Consider the following 13,999-nt stretch of genomic DNA (forward strand, 5'->3'; position numbering starts at 1 on the left):
CTTAAGGTTCCAAAAGGTATTGTATATTTATATATATATATATCTATTATATCCAGATTTCATAACTACTGGTAACAAATTTTGGAAAGGATATTAAGCCTTCTGGGCTTAAGCCAGTCTCTAAGTATTAGAGATCAGAATGAGAGACCTAATGTTTGCAACAGATTATTTTGCATCTGTCTACTGCAGGATTGTTCACCTTCCTCTGAAAACATCTGGTACTGGCCACTGCCAGAGACAGGATGCTGGATGACAGCAACCCACTGGTCTGATCCAGTATGGCAAGTTATATGTTGCTACAACAGACATAGATTGAGCGGGGGAAAGTCTGTGCAAACAGTATCTGAAACAGCAACACATTAGCAGGGAGCATAGAAAGAAAAACACCCTTTAAGTTAAGGCAATATGGTTAATAAATAATGGAAACCTCCAGTAATGGGACCCTACAGAAAAAGTGGAACAAATCCTGCCTCCAGGTATGCCAGAGTATTTATGCTCAGAGTCAGATTACTGGAGCTAACTCCAGATTTAAACCAATATAACAGAGCAGAATTTGGCCATATTTTTATTGATGTCACATTACTCTTCCTCTCTGGCCAGAAGGTCACTGATTCACGTGGCCAAACAGAAATCTAGATTTCATACCTCAATCTTGTCTCAAATGCAGCACTAGGACAAAGCGATTTTTGTAAAGAAAGTACAGCTCCACATTTTAGTGGAGGGTTTTCTTACAATAGTGTGTTTGGCTATGCCACAGTGAGCAAGGTTATGGTAATTACCACTCTATCATATACTGTGTCATGTTTTCATTTTATGCTGATACATTACTTGTACTTCATGACTTCATTACGTGCCAAGTGAATACCCAAGAGACAAGGGAAGTAGTAGAGAAAAACAAGGTAAATACCAACAGCTGATATTGGCACTCTTTTTCAGCAGGCTTGATAGAGTGCAGTTAGTGGTGCAGAGTGCAATTTGGTCTTCTGCTAGTGTCTCTGTGTACAGTATGTATTTTAACTTCTAAACACACAACTAACAGGCTCTGAAATGAATTCTCTGGGATTATTTCACCTTCATTAGATTCAGCCAAAAAGCCTTTATTATTTTAAAATGTGTGGTATACACATGAAATATTTCAACTAGTGAAGCCTGTATAATATACAGATTTTAAGTCTGTAGATTTTAAGCATTTGAGGCTTACATGATGTGCTTATATGTTCTGTTCATGCTCCCATTTTTTTTTAAACCATGGAGAAGTGCCACTTCGGGGGAAAAGGAAAGGGTGTATGACAAGAAGGGCAGCTTCATTCTGAAACTGGTTAATGAAGAGACCGGCAATAGTAAAATTATCTAGTACATCTAAAGATGGGAATTGGCATGTATGGCGGGTGCTAGCGCACGTAAATTAAATGAAAGGAGGAGAGAGGTCAGAGATTTAAATAGCAACAAGGAAGAAAAGGTGATGTGGTGATATGAAAAGGTGTAGCCAATGTTATGGAAACCCTCGTTAGAACAGGTGTACAAGCAGCTGTTTATAAAATGTACCTGTTAACAACAGAGGTTGGGAATCCAAAACAGCGACAGTCAGGAATGAATGGAACTTTGGAGCACAGTGTGTTCGGCCCAGTTCTACAACTTTTTCTGTAGTGAGAATGCCAACTTTGGCTACAGAAGTGTAGATTGTTTTGTTTTTACTTGCAGAGCAGATTGTTGTAGGTAATAGTCTGAAACTCTCCTCAATACAGCTCTGCTGTTAATGCCAACTCTAATCCATAGTGACACTTTCGGGGGGCCATGCTTTTTTCAGTGTCTACAGTGGTTCAGTCTTAAGTCTTCCTTAAATGAGGAGTTGTGAAGTACCATTTAAAGTGGGGGATATAATTTGCTTTGCCCTACTCCTGCCTGGCCCTCTTCTTTCTTTCTCTGGCACCCTAATCAGCAACCTGACCCACCTGGTCCATGAGCACCTACCCCAACTCCTCCCAAGAGCCTCAGCCCTTGAGGGAGTTCCCTGTCCCATCCACTCCCAGGATCCCTTCCTCCCCCATCCTGCTCCTTACCCTTCCCTACTGGAAAACCTTGCCCTCAGGTGACAAGTCTGTCCTGCTTCCCACCTGCTTCTTGGTGCTGAGGGGAGCTGCTGTAGTTTTGGCAGCTGGCAGGTGAGGGCCTGGCATGTGGTGCACTGTGCACACAGAATGGGACCCAGATGCCAGGTGCCGTGCATCCCCCAGCCATAATATGTGTGGCCACTGGTTACAAATTGCTGCATGTGTGACCACACATGCAGCAAAAAAAAAAAGGTAAATTACATGTCGCAACTGGCAACTGTCAAGAAAGTAGAAAAAACAGCAAGGCAAGTCAAAAACCAGGCAAGAGGCAACCCTAATTTCCATGTACCTGCTTAAGTGGTTGGGCCATACCCCAGGAGGCCCCCACAGCTCTGCAGTCTATGCTTTAAATCCATAACTGACTCAGACTCTGCTTAAGGAGAAAGACGCAATCCGCAAATAATAAACTTGGGAAATAAGTAGTAGAGGCCTCAACTGTCCTTCAAAGCCTACACACCAAGTTAAGAGCATGGAAAGGCTTAGCAAAGAGAGGGCACAGTTGCTGTTTGTGGACTTTGGCCACCCTTAAATAAACCCTTTAACTGCATGTTGGAGGAGTTAACAATGATTTTTGCTGCTACTGGGTCTGCATTTCTGTATGCATACACTTCAGCCCTTTTGGTATGATTTCATATAGATGTCACAGAACCTGTGCTGTGAATCAAGATTTTGCAGTACATGAACCTGCATAATGTCAAGACACTGCTGCATAACTGCAGGCCTCAGTGATTCAGAATAATGGAGGCTAAGGCCCCCAATGCAGACACAATCTATACCTATGTACCTAAGGGCTCAGCACAGAGCAAGAAATATCTGCAACATGCTTCAAGTTTGTCAAGTGATGACAAGCGCATGACAGAAACTAAAATTAAGATTCACCTTGCTCAGAGTCCATTGTTATAAAGGTTTAAAGTAAATATAGCACTAGAATAGCAGTGTGTGGTGCTAAGCAGAGGAGGTGAGATCACCAAACTTGTTTCATCACCTCACTGAGGGATGAAATCCTAGAAATAGCAGTTCATCCTCCCACCATTTAGGGATGAGCATTCCAAGGAAAGGAAAAGGGTTGTTTCCCATTTACACATGAAGTACTGTGAAATAAAATTTGGACTCAATTGCCTCCATTTAAGACCAATGCAACCTCTGTCAACTGGAAGTTGACTTCATTGGCAAGTTGCATGGTATAAATTAGGGCAGTTTGCTCCCCGATACTGTATCTCAATTTAGATTGTTTTGGTAATAGCTAAAATTATCCTCTGCTATAGTTACCCTCTGCTGCAATGACACCTCCCTGGGGAGGGTAGATCACATTAAGTCCCTTGCTGATGAATTTTGTCAACAAAACTAAACTGTGCAAATAGCAAATTTCACAGGGCAATTCAAAGAAATACTGCAGTACCTCATAAAAGAACTGCTGCACTGATCAAAAGTTTTTTTTTAAAAAGTTGAAAGATTGGCTTTAAAAAGTCATAAAAAGACCAGATTGAGCCCTGACTAAAGTAGTCATATGGCAGTGAGACATCACTCTACTGCACAGCTGTGCAGTTGATCCTCACATCATGGCTCCAGTGCGGCAGAGGGAGAATAGGAGCTGTGAACTTGGCACTTCCCTCCCAAGCCAGTGGATGAAGAGTAGGCAGAGCTTTGGCTCCACCCTTACTATCCAAAGTGCTAGCCAGCTGAACTGGCAAGAGTAAAGAGAAGGTAAGCTTCATGCTATAAAGGGCTGTTCTAAATTACTTCCCTCCAGGACCATGGGGGCACAGGGAAGGAAGAGTGACTCAGTCACAGTCTGTTTTCAGGGCTCACTGAAGGCTGAATCTAGCTCATAGGAACTAGAAATGGACAAGCTCTGTTAGACCAAGTTCACCCCCCTGGTAGGCTGAACTGTTCCCTTTAATGCATTTTCTAGTGCCTTGTCCTGTCTAGATTGAAAGGCCAGGAGATTCATTCAGGATAATATTTTCAAAAACACCTAAGTTCCATTTTCAAGAGTGCCTCAGGCTCTAAGAGTCTGTCTCACTGAAAAGCAATGACACTTGATCTCCCACTTTTTAAAATGGGACTTGGGTATTTTTTTAAATTTTACCCTCAGTCCACTTTCCAGAGTATCATAACTACCAGCATATGAAGGTCAGTAAGAACTCCATGAACTGTTATACTTTTCTATTCCTCATACAAAACATCCACCTTGTATATTAATGGCACCCTAGTTGTACTGTGATAAAACTGGAAGCGGGGGAGTTAAAATAGAATGATCTGTTTGACTAGTATATCGCTGTATCAATTAAGCTGGACACAGGAATCATACCCTACATAATATTGTTTTCTAAGGGGAAGAAATAATTTTGTTGATGTTTCTGTACCAGGGGACACATCTCTTCAGTCCCTCCCACTGCTGCATATGGTACTGCCGACCTTTTCCTGATGCTGGCACCCTGTAGGTTATCAGCCTCACTTGGAGGGTCTTCAGTGGCTCACCCATTAGACTGGGTGTCACAGTCAAAAATGAACCCCTTCCAGGGTAGCAAAGTGTTCAATAAACTGTCCGCCCTCACCAGGGTCATCAGCCCTGGTTCTCACTCTTTAAATTCAGTCCTGCACTCAGGCTTCTAAACAAGCCTTCCCCAAGTTTAGGCTGCTGCACCAGTGGTTGGTGGGGAAACCCAGGCCTGCCCACTAGTCCGGTTTCCAACCCAGGGACCCTATAAAGAACAGCCACATACTGTTCCTTTCATTTAGTTACAGCTATTTCCCTGGGCCTTTTCCCACCTGGGCCTTTATCTTCACCTCTTACCATAGGGTTAAAGTTCTCATGTCCCCTCTCTCCCAGCTTGAGCAAATGCAATCAGTCAAGCTCCCGTGGCCAAAGAGGAGCACCTTCCCTTGCCCTTCTAATCCTAGGTAGGAACTGACCTGCTAAGCCCCTTTAGCGCCTTTTATCTGCTTCTGTTCTGCCTCTCTAGACAGACCTGGAAGGCCCACCTTCGCAGCTCTTTCCCAGAAGCTGGGTGTAGTAGGACCGCGAGGCTGGTATACCTTGTCACAGTTTCCTGCAAAGATCAATAATTGTGCCTCTTGAGATAAACCCTTTCATAAAACTCTCATGCAAACCTAATCCCCACCTTTCATTTAATCATTTATTTACAAAAATGTTCAATGCAAACAAAATGGATAGAAGTGATGAAAGAAGAATCAGGAGTACATGTGTACACACATTTGAGTGCCAGACAACAATATAAATATAAATGAGGGAAGGGGAAAGTAGCTGTGAATCTCTTTCATGCACTCCACTTTGGGAAACCGGTCAGAACAGGGCTGTGCTGGAAAAGGGCTGCCATCAGCTCTTGCTGAGAGAGAATTGGGACAGAGCTCAGCACTGTTTGTTTTCATGTGGATTTGGGTAATAAAACACAGAAGGCTGGAGAGAAAAGGGGATTTGATTTACTATTGCTCAGGGTACACATTTTCTAAGGTCTGCAGACTCAAGCTGTCCCTAAATATCTGCAGTATTTAGAAGATTTGTATTGCTTTTCTTTACACAGTTTCCATCGGGATTGTATTTGGGGTAATACAATGTTCAGAAGTGTCAGAAGCAGAGAAAAAGTGAATGTTCTGCAGAAGGGAAACAAAGTCCCCCAATTGTATTAATTTCTTTTGTCTCACTGTTTGACAGGTGGAGAGGCCAGATTCACAGATCTGAACTGGATCAGCCTGAAGAAGTGGGGGGGAGAAACAAAACAAACACAACAAAACCATACCAGACCTTCAGCTGTAACTAGCAGCATCACCACAGCAACCAGAAAAGACAATTAAAAGACAACTGAGGCTAAAGCGGAGCATATGAAGGTGCAGCTCCTTACCTTTGGATAGAAGAGAGCAAAATAATTATGCAGAAGAGAAAACAATATTTGACTGATCCAGCCACACTATGGAATAGGGAAGTGTCCTTTCATTAACAGGAATGTGCCACTGTTTATTCACAGGAAAGGGGAGTGCCATGAGATCTACTGAGGAGACTATCTGTCTGTGGTTGCACTTCTACATTTGTTTGCACCCCTGCTGGGACTGAACTAGTTGGTACAGGCCTATTGGCCCATCAGGTATTGGATAGTGATTTTTTTCCCACAGGGTGCACCTAGCACAAGAATTGAACGATATTGCAGCTCTTGCTCAGAGACAGAGAGAGAGAGAGAGAGAATCTCCAGTTCTCCTCTTCTGTTACTGTCTGCTATACCATGGGATGTAGGCAAAGCTCTGAGGAGAAAGAGGCAGCGCGGCGGTCCCGGAGGATTGACCGCCACCTGCGCTCTGAGAGTCAGCGACAACGACGTGAGATCAAGCTCCTACTCCTGGGTACTAGCAACTCTGGCAAGAGTACTATTGTCAAGCAAATGAAAATCATTCACAGTGGTGGCTTTAACTTGGAGGCTTGCAAGGAATACAAACCTCTGATTATCTATAATGCCATTGACTCCCTCACACGCATCATTCGTGCTCTAGCCACCCTTAAGATAGAGTTCCACAATCCTGACAGGGCCTATGATGCCGTGCAGCTTTTTGCCCTGACTGGCCCTGCTGAAAGCAAAGGAGAGATTACTCCTGAGCTTCTGGGAGTCATGAAGCGGCTCTGGGCAGACCCCGGTGTGCAGGAGTGCTTCTGCCGATCCAATGAATACCACCTAGAGGATAATGCTGCATACTATTTGAATGACCTAGAAAGGATTGCAGCACTGGACTACATCCCTACAGTTGAAGATATTCTGCGTTCTCGGGACATGACCACAGGGATTGTGGAAAATAAATTTACCTTCAAAGAGCTAACTTTCAAAATGGTGGATGTGGGTGGACAGAGGTCTGAGCGCAAAAAATGGATCCACTGCTTTGAAGGGGTTACAGCAATAATTTTTTGCGTGGAGCTGAGTGGATATGACTTGAAGCTGTACGAGGATAACCAGACGGTGAGTCCTTCTGGGTTTCTTCTTTGTTTTGGCTTATTATTATTTGCAGTTCAGTAGTGTCTAGAGGCCCAAGCCCCATTGTCCTCCACAGGTAACAAAAAGACACCTGCCCAAAAGAGCATACATGGAATCTAGTAGTATTTTTTCTCCACTCACAAGGTGGCAACTATGTTTCCTAGCAGCATGTAGCCTTTCTCCATTGTCTTTGTTTCTTCAGTGCTATCAATAGAAGACGATAGGACTTCCTCATGTGGCACAATAGTGCAAAATGAGTTTGTGTCTGAGGCAGATGCTTCAGACCCATTGGGCTAAGCATTACTCCGAAAGTCAGTAAAAATCAGGGAGAGGTCTTTGGGCAGTTATGGTTTCCTTTTATAAAGGGCGACAGTCAATAGAAAATCACATTTCAGCCGGGAAATACTGTACCTGCTACAGTGACAAATAACACTTAAAATTACTATAACTGAAAGGTTAGCAAAAATAATGTTCTCCATTTCAGTGTATGCATTTGACAGCATTTTGTGTATAGTCAGTTTTGATTTCCCCTGTAGCCTGAGTTTTGTTCTTGCTTATAAAGATCAGCATGAGCAGAAAAGGCCTTTAAAACATTTAAAAGAAATGTTTTATAAAAAGATATAATTTTAAGAGGTGCTATCAGAAATTATATTTTAAAATTAGTCAGTTTCCAAACAATCAAGTTGACAGTGAGTGTCCCTTTAAGTGGCATGGAAATTGTCATTAGAAGTCTGCTTTATGGCTACTTTTGTTATGCACCCAGTCTACTTATTGTCCGATAAATAACTATTCGTCCTGAATTCTCCTTGTATTACTAATACTAGGCTTCGGTTTGCTTCGCACACAGATACTGTAACTATGGAAATAGTATATGTGTGTGTGTGTATGTATGTGTTTGCTATCGCTTTCAGACTGCTTAACTTGACCTTTTTAGGTACTATTTGGATTTTTTACATATTTTTTCTATTGTAACCCCATAAATGGACATGATGCTTAAGAAACAATCAGATGTGTTGGTAGAAATATGTTACAATTCCTACAGCTCCCTACTTGCCCATATTCCAGTTTAAAAACAACTGACCATCAAGAGGAATAAAATCAACCCCCAGAAAATCACTGTCTGGCGACAACTAATTTACTATCAGAGGAGTAGCCGTGTTAGTCTGGATCTGTAAAAAGCAACGGAGTCCTGTGGCACCTTATAGACTAACAGATGTATTGGAGCATGAGCTTTTGTGGGTGAATACCCACTTTGTCAGACTAATTTACTGTTTACCCAAAGGTGCACCCGCTTCCTATCATCCCCCTCAGACATCTTCAGTTGTTTCACCTTGGTGGAAATTTCCTGTGGCAAGGCAGCCTCTGGAACACCCCAGAATGCTGTGTGCATTGTTCTTTCACAATAGAAACAGTACTTCAGTGAAAGGGGATCCCAAGAATGTGTTTTGTATACAAAATATTTAGAATCTAATTGCGATGGTTATGTATATTCTCAGTGCTTGTATTACAGTAAGTCACTTAAGAAATCCTTTCTACCACTCTAATAATCTGGTTTTGGCAGACTGTTATGGAATCTGCTTCTTATGGAAATACTCCACTAACTGCATTAATTGTCATAGCTAGTTCAGTCATTTTATTGTTTTTCTTCTCTGTGTCGCGTGCTTGTTATATCTGAGCTTTGCTAGAGAATATCCTGGTTAGAATTCATGATAATGTGCATTATATGTATCTGCTCATACATACATAAATGGGATCAAATCCAGGCCCTACGTGAATTCATGATGTGAAGCTATTAACAGCTGTGTGATGTTACTGGGCTTCCTGGATGCCTAAATGAACTCTGGGTGCCTGGGACACCACAATGAAGTGGCACGTAGCACCTACTAAACCCATCCCCTTCCCATGGCTGGAATCTAGGATTCCGTCTCATGGCTGACATATATAGCAGCCAGGTGCTGGGAAATAAAACTGAAAGGGGAAGTGTCTCTTTAACATCTCAGAAAGGTCAGGGAGCTAAATTTCTCCTTAAATACATACCATCCTCAGTGAAAATGAATCCTGTGGTCTACTCTGACTGCTAACTCAGAAATAGATCTTTAAACCTGGGGACAATGTATTCTTCTGGTGGAAGATGCCTTTACTTCTAAATTTATGGGGGGAAGAGGATAGCTTTCATGGGCTCTGTGAGGTGAGGTGGAAGTGTTAGGCGCCAGATAGGATTTCTTGCAGAGTGTGGAACTACTTTTCATGTGCTTCCCTAAAGAGCTCCACACCACTTGCCTGTAGAGTGGAACCCCTCAGACCTTCCCTACCTCACCGCTTTGCACTGGGCCCAATCGTCCTCAGCATTGATCAGTCAGGTATTGTGCTAAGATTTGTGGCAGTCAAGGGCTATCATGCTTAATGATGCATAACACATAGTCAAGACCTCTATGGTTGGGAATTCCTGGAATAACTGCAGCAAGGTTTTTAAAAATCTATAACAGCTTCTTGAAAATTGTGTATGCTGCATGTAGCACAGCATATTCATTAGGTCACTGAATGAAGGCAAGTTGATGACAGTACTTCAAACTGTTTAAGATTTGTGTCTCTAATCAATTTCAGTTATTTATCTGGTGGCACTCCAGCTAGTCATTTTATTTAACAAAAAACAAACAAGATTTGTGCAGCAGCACTTTCCAAGAACCTTATTTCAGTTTTTTGGTGGAAAGCCACTCTGCTAAGCAGACAAGATTCTAATGGAAGGTCTGGCAGTAGGATAACATTGCTCTCCTTCTGGGTGTGGTCTAAGTGTTAGATTATAGGGCTGTAAATCCACTCCCTCTACTCCTGTGTAACAGGTAAGGAGGTGGGTTAACTATCATGATGTGAAACCTATTATAATTATTGGTACATTACAGAAACTGCTAAAATCTCTTCTTATTGTAAATACTTTAACACTTTTCTGGGAGGTATGTGGTTTTTGGTTTTGTTTGTTTTGCTTAATCCATCTTCTTGAAGCTGCTCCTCCCATTAAATGTAGTTAAAGCAAAAGTTGCAGAAGTACAGCAAAGCTGCCGTGATACTGAGCAAAGACTGCAAAATACTTCCCACAGACTTTCATTTACTGTTTTTAAAAGATTGCTTTGACTATTTAAACCTCTTTTGTGCTCACTTTTCATGATTCTCAAGAAAATAAATTTACTGGTAGGAATGTGCACTTAAACTGAAATTTGAACTAGTATTCCAGAATATTCCCATAAACTGAACATTAAATACTCAAAATGAGCTACCACCTGACATTCTACAGACTAAAACATTATTTAGAGAATTATTTCTGAACAATAAATTTTGAGAAAATTGCTATCAGTTTATCAATAATTTATAGAAAGTGGCAAAATTAACTGATTAAAAGGAAATTATGTAACTCCAAGATTTGAGACCATTTTGTGCAGAAGTGTTTTTGCCCACAACAATAATCTGTAACACCAAACAGGATCTGACTGCAAAACCCACACAAATATTGCCCCCAGAAATAAAGGCATTTATTGCCCGTATTTTATTCAGATTCTCAAATAAATGGAGAAAAAGCCAAATACAAATAGCAAGCCCTTTAGGAGATTTAAACATCCCCAACTTTTCCAACTGGTTCTAAAGAAAAACTTCATTTGCTTTCAACCTGTGCAACAAAATCTTTGCTAGAAAAAGACTTTGGCTAGGAAGAAAAAACCTGCTGGTGAAAAGCCTCCAGGTAATGTCCTCTCACTGAACTCCCCAAATTATGCTATTAGAAATGCAGTCATAATCCAATGCGGCTCACTGGTAGATTATGTCTTCCTATGACTCCATCTCAAATAAGACCAACAAAAAATCTTGTGAAAATGGAACCAGCTGATCTCAGTTCCTTTAACCCCAAAGTGTCTACATTGCCACAGTTCCAAATGATTTGCCAGGTTTATTCATGATATTAAGAATCAGGAGGGATCTTGTGATCATTTTTGCTGTAATGTGAAATTCCCTTATTTACATATAAGTGTGTATTGCAGATTTTCTCCAGATTGCCATGGCACTTCTGGTGTGTAGAAAAACCCAAATGGTAGGCAGCTACTGAATGTACAGTAATCCCACTTATAAGTGGTAGCAACTGTGGACACAAATCCTTTTATATCATGTCTCTTTAGTAGCAGAATGGAAGTCATCGTTCTCTGTTCACCATCATTATATTTTGCTACTGTCATGCGGTTTCTGAGCTAGTAATACTTCCCAAGTATTTTTGTGGCTCTCCACCTTCCTGACCTTCATTCCCATTGGGAAGTGTTAGAGGAATTTGGTTTTCTTGGCAACGAGTAAGTGTAGTAGGAAGTAGAGCTCACAGTGGTGTCCATAGAAACAGCCTGACTGGAGAGATGCTGTTGGCCTATAGAGGCAGCTGAATTTATAAAATAACGCACTTGTTATGTAAAGATGGAGAAAATGCACGATACATTTTAGATTACAATTTAAAAATATTTTGTTATACATTGTATGCCAGCATATTTATACATTGCTGTTTAATTTTAATGACAACTCAAACAGCTAGGCAGATAGATTTAGGTATCATAGTTGATCCATCATTTATACACTGGCCGGAACAATCATGTCGGTGTGTGGTGTTATACTAGCCCGGAGAAATAGTAATTCTAAGGGGTGAAACGAGCTGATATCAGTATCAGTTCTGACAACTATATGCAAGGTGGCAAAACCTTCATTGGATAGCATGTCCAAATTGACTACAGGATGGTTCACAGTCAGTGAAAGCTGGACATCTGTTTCTAGAGTTAACTTCCATTCTTTTTTTCCATGAACATTGTTGGTTTACTCCTGTCTGTGGACAGGTTTTCTTTTTTCATTCACTTCTTAAACATTTAGGACTCAGTGTTCAAACTAAGGAATCTTTAAAAGCTCACATTAAATATCTGGATACCTAGGTTAGGTGCCCAAAATATAAAATAGGTTCCCTATCTCCAGTATGTTTATTAATACACATACAATGCTTACTTTAAGACGGTTCCTGCAGTTTTCAAGTAATGAAATACAGCAAGTCGATAGAGCATTCTAATGTTACCTTTTCTGAGGGAGAAATTTCATGCACTGCCCTCCCTCGCATGGAATTATCTTAAAAGAACTCAACTCTGAAGATCTGTTTAAAAAATGTCTGTGAAATTAACATGAAAGATTGATATTTTAAACATCATTAGGTTATGGAGTTTCTGTTGTCTGCTGGTTATGAGCTATTTCTCCCATCCTTAACAATCCAATATAGTCATTGTTTAGTGAAACCATAGCATTTAACCATTCTCTTCAAGAGAAATGTTTATGGCATTGCCTTGCTAATATCTATTCAGATTGCTTAGCCTTATCAAGCCTTGACTTGCAGAGATGCTGTTGCAAGCACTCTAACAGCAAATTTCACTGACCAATACTGTAATTCTCTTGTGTCTTTTAGGACAGTAATCTTCAAGGAACTTTGATGCTGCAAAAAAGTTACCAAATATACCAAACTAAAAATATAAAACCACTTATCCATCAGACATCTTCATACTTCTTCCTTTGCTATTTGCTAATACCAAAGTTTGTTGTGTTGACATACGGGAATCCTTTCTCCCTGCCAATCTTCTCTTCCTTCCTGATCCTGAAACCCTCATGCTGAATTTGTTACATCACAATAACTTTTATGCCACCAACTTGTAATGTCATAAACATAGGCTTTTTGACTTCACTACAGGATGATGCAGGAGGAGAAGCTGGAATGTGAAGAAAAAATTCCTAATGAATACATCAGGCCAGATTCTGCAGTTAAACTAGTAACGGTTTACATTAAATGTCAGATAAAAGCTGGTTAGAAAACTGAATGTAAGTAAATTAGAGTAACTTGCATCAATGAGGAATTCAGTGGATGTGAAAAAGGAGTGTAACTTACACAAGGAATGCAGAAGTGTTGGTACTGGCACTTCAAAAGGATGAAGTAAAAAAAGCAACAAACTAGAAGGTGTAAAAAAAAGCTAATCCCGCATTTTATCATCACCTACTTTTAACCACTAATTTCCATGAAAGTTTTACCATTTGCAAATCAAAGCTGTAATCCTTATTTCACACTGAAATAACTCAGGAGTAACCAGCATGAATCAGAAAGTGGAGGTGAAACAAAGAAATAGGCCCAAAGTCCAAAACTGGCCCATCTTCAGTGCTGTCTTTACTAAAGGTCAAATTCTGAGGGCTTTATACAGGCATATATAGACTTCAGTGAAGAATTCAGATATCTATAGACTTCAGTGAGGTTTATTTGGCTGAATAAGGCGCTTGTCATTTGACTTTCTGTTTAAAATTCTCCTATGTGTTAGGCTTCAAGACACTTGACTACATCTGAAGTGACGTTAATTGAGGTGGAGTCAGCTAGTGAGGATCCAGCTGCTGCACTTTTACAATATGGAGATACACATCTGGAGCTAGTGCCATCCAGAAACTCAGACCTATCAAGCTTAAAACCCATTTGAGATTCAGCAATAGTCTAGAGCAGTCTAGTAATTTAATTTCTAGTAGTAGTGTGTTCAGCTTCCTTTGGAACTTTCCATTCTACCTTCACCATTACACCTCACTCTCACTGCCTACAGCAATCCCAGATCATCATCATTAAAAAATAAATTTCTCCTCTAAATATTTATGTATCAGTCAAGATCACATGCTCTTTGCAAAGAGAGACCGACTCTTTGTACACACCTCTTCTAGTCACTGTCTGAATTATCCCTTTCTTGTTCTAACACAAATTGTTCTAGCCAATCTCCTAGTATTTTATAGGATATTTACCTCTTTTTCATATGCCCTGTAGTGATCTTGCAGTCTATTCACCTCAGTTGCATTTTTTGCTGTATCAGTGTCATACATATTCCCCTTTGG

General features: G+C 40.7%; 2 protein-coding genes across 2 annotated transcripts in view; one reads left to right on the plus strand and one right to left on the minus strand.

The window, feature by feature from the left end:
* RSPH14 (radial spoke head 14 homolog) overlaps positions 1–13,999 on the minus strand; it is a 187,135-nt gene that overhangs the window by 62,675 nt on the left and 110,461 nt on the right. The gene's annotated exons all lie outside the window — the stretch shown is intronic.
* The window catches only part of GNAZ (G protein subunit alpha z), a 133,781-nt gene that overhangs the window by 31,501 nt on the left and 88,281 nt on the right, over positions 1–13,999 (plus strand). The window contains exon 2 of the mRNA XM_050924513.1: positions 5,788–7,072. Coding sequence (XP_050780470.1) covers positions 6,350–7,072 — 723 coding nt within the window. The 5' untranslated portion in view covers positions 5,788–6,349. The remainder of the gene's footprint in view (positions 1–5,787; positions 7,073–13,999) is intronic.

The sequence above is a fragment of the Gopherus flavomarginatus genome, chromosome 15, assembly GCF_025201925.1.
Source record: "Gopherus flavomarginatus isolate rGopFla2 chromosome 15, rGopFla2.mat.asm, whole genome shotgun sequence".
In the NCBI taxonomy this organism is placed as follows: domain Eukaryota; kingdom Metazoa; phylum Chordata; order Testudines; family Testudinidae; genus Gopherus; species Gopherus flavomarginatus.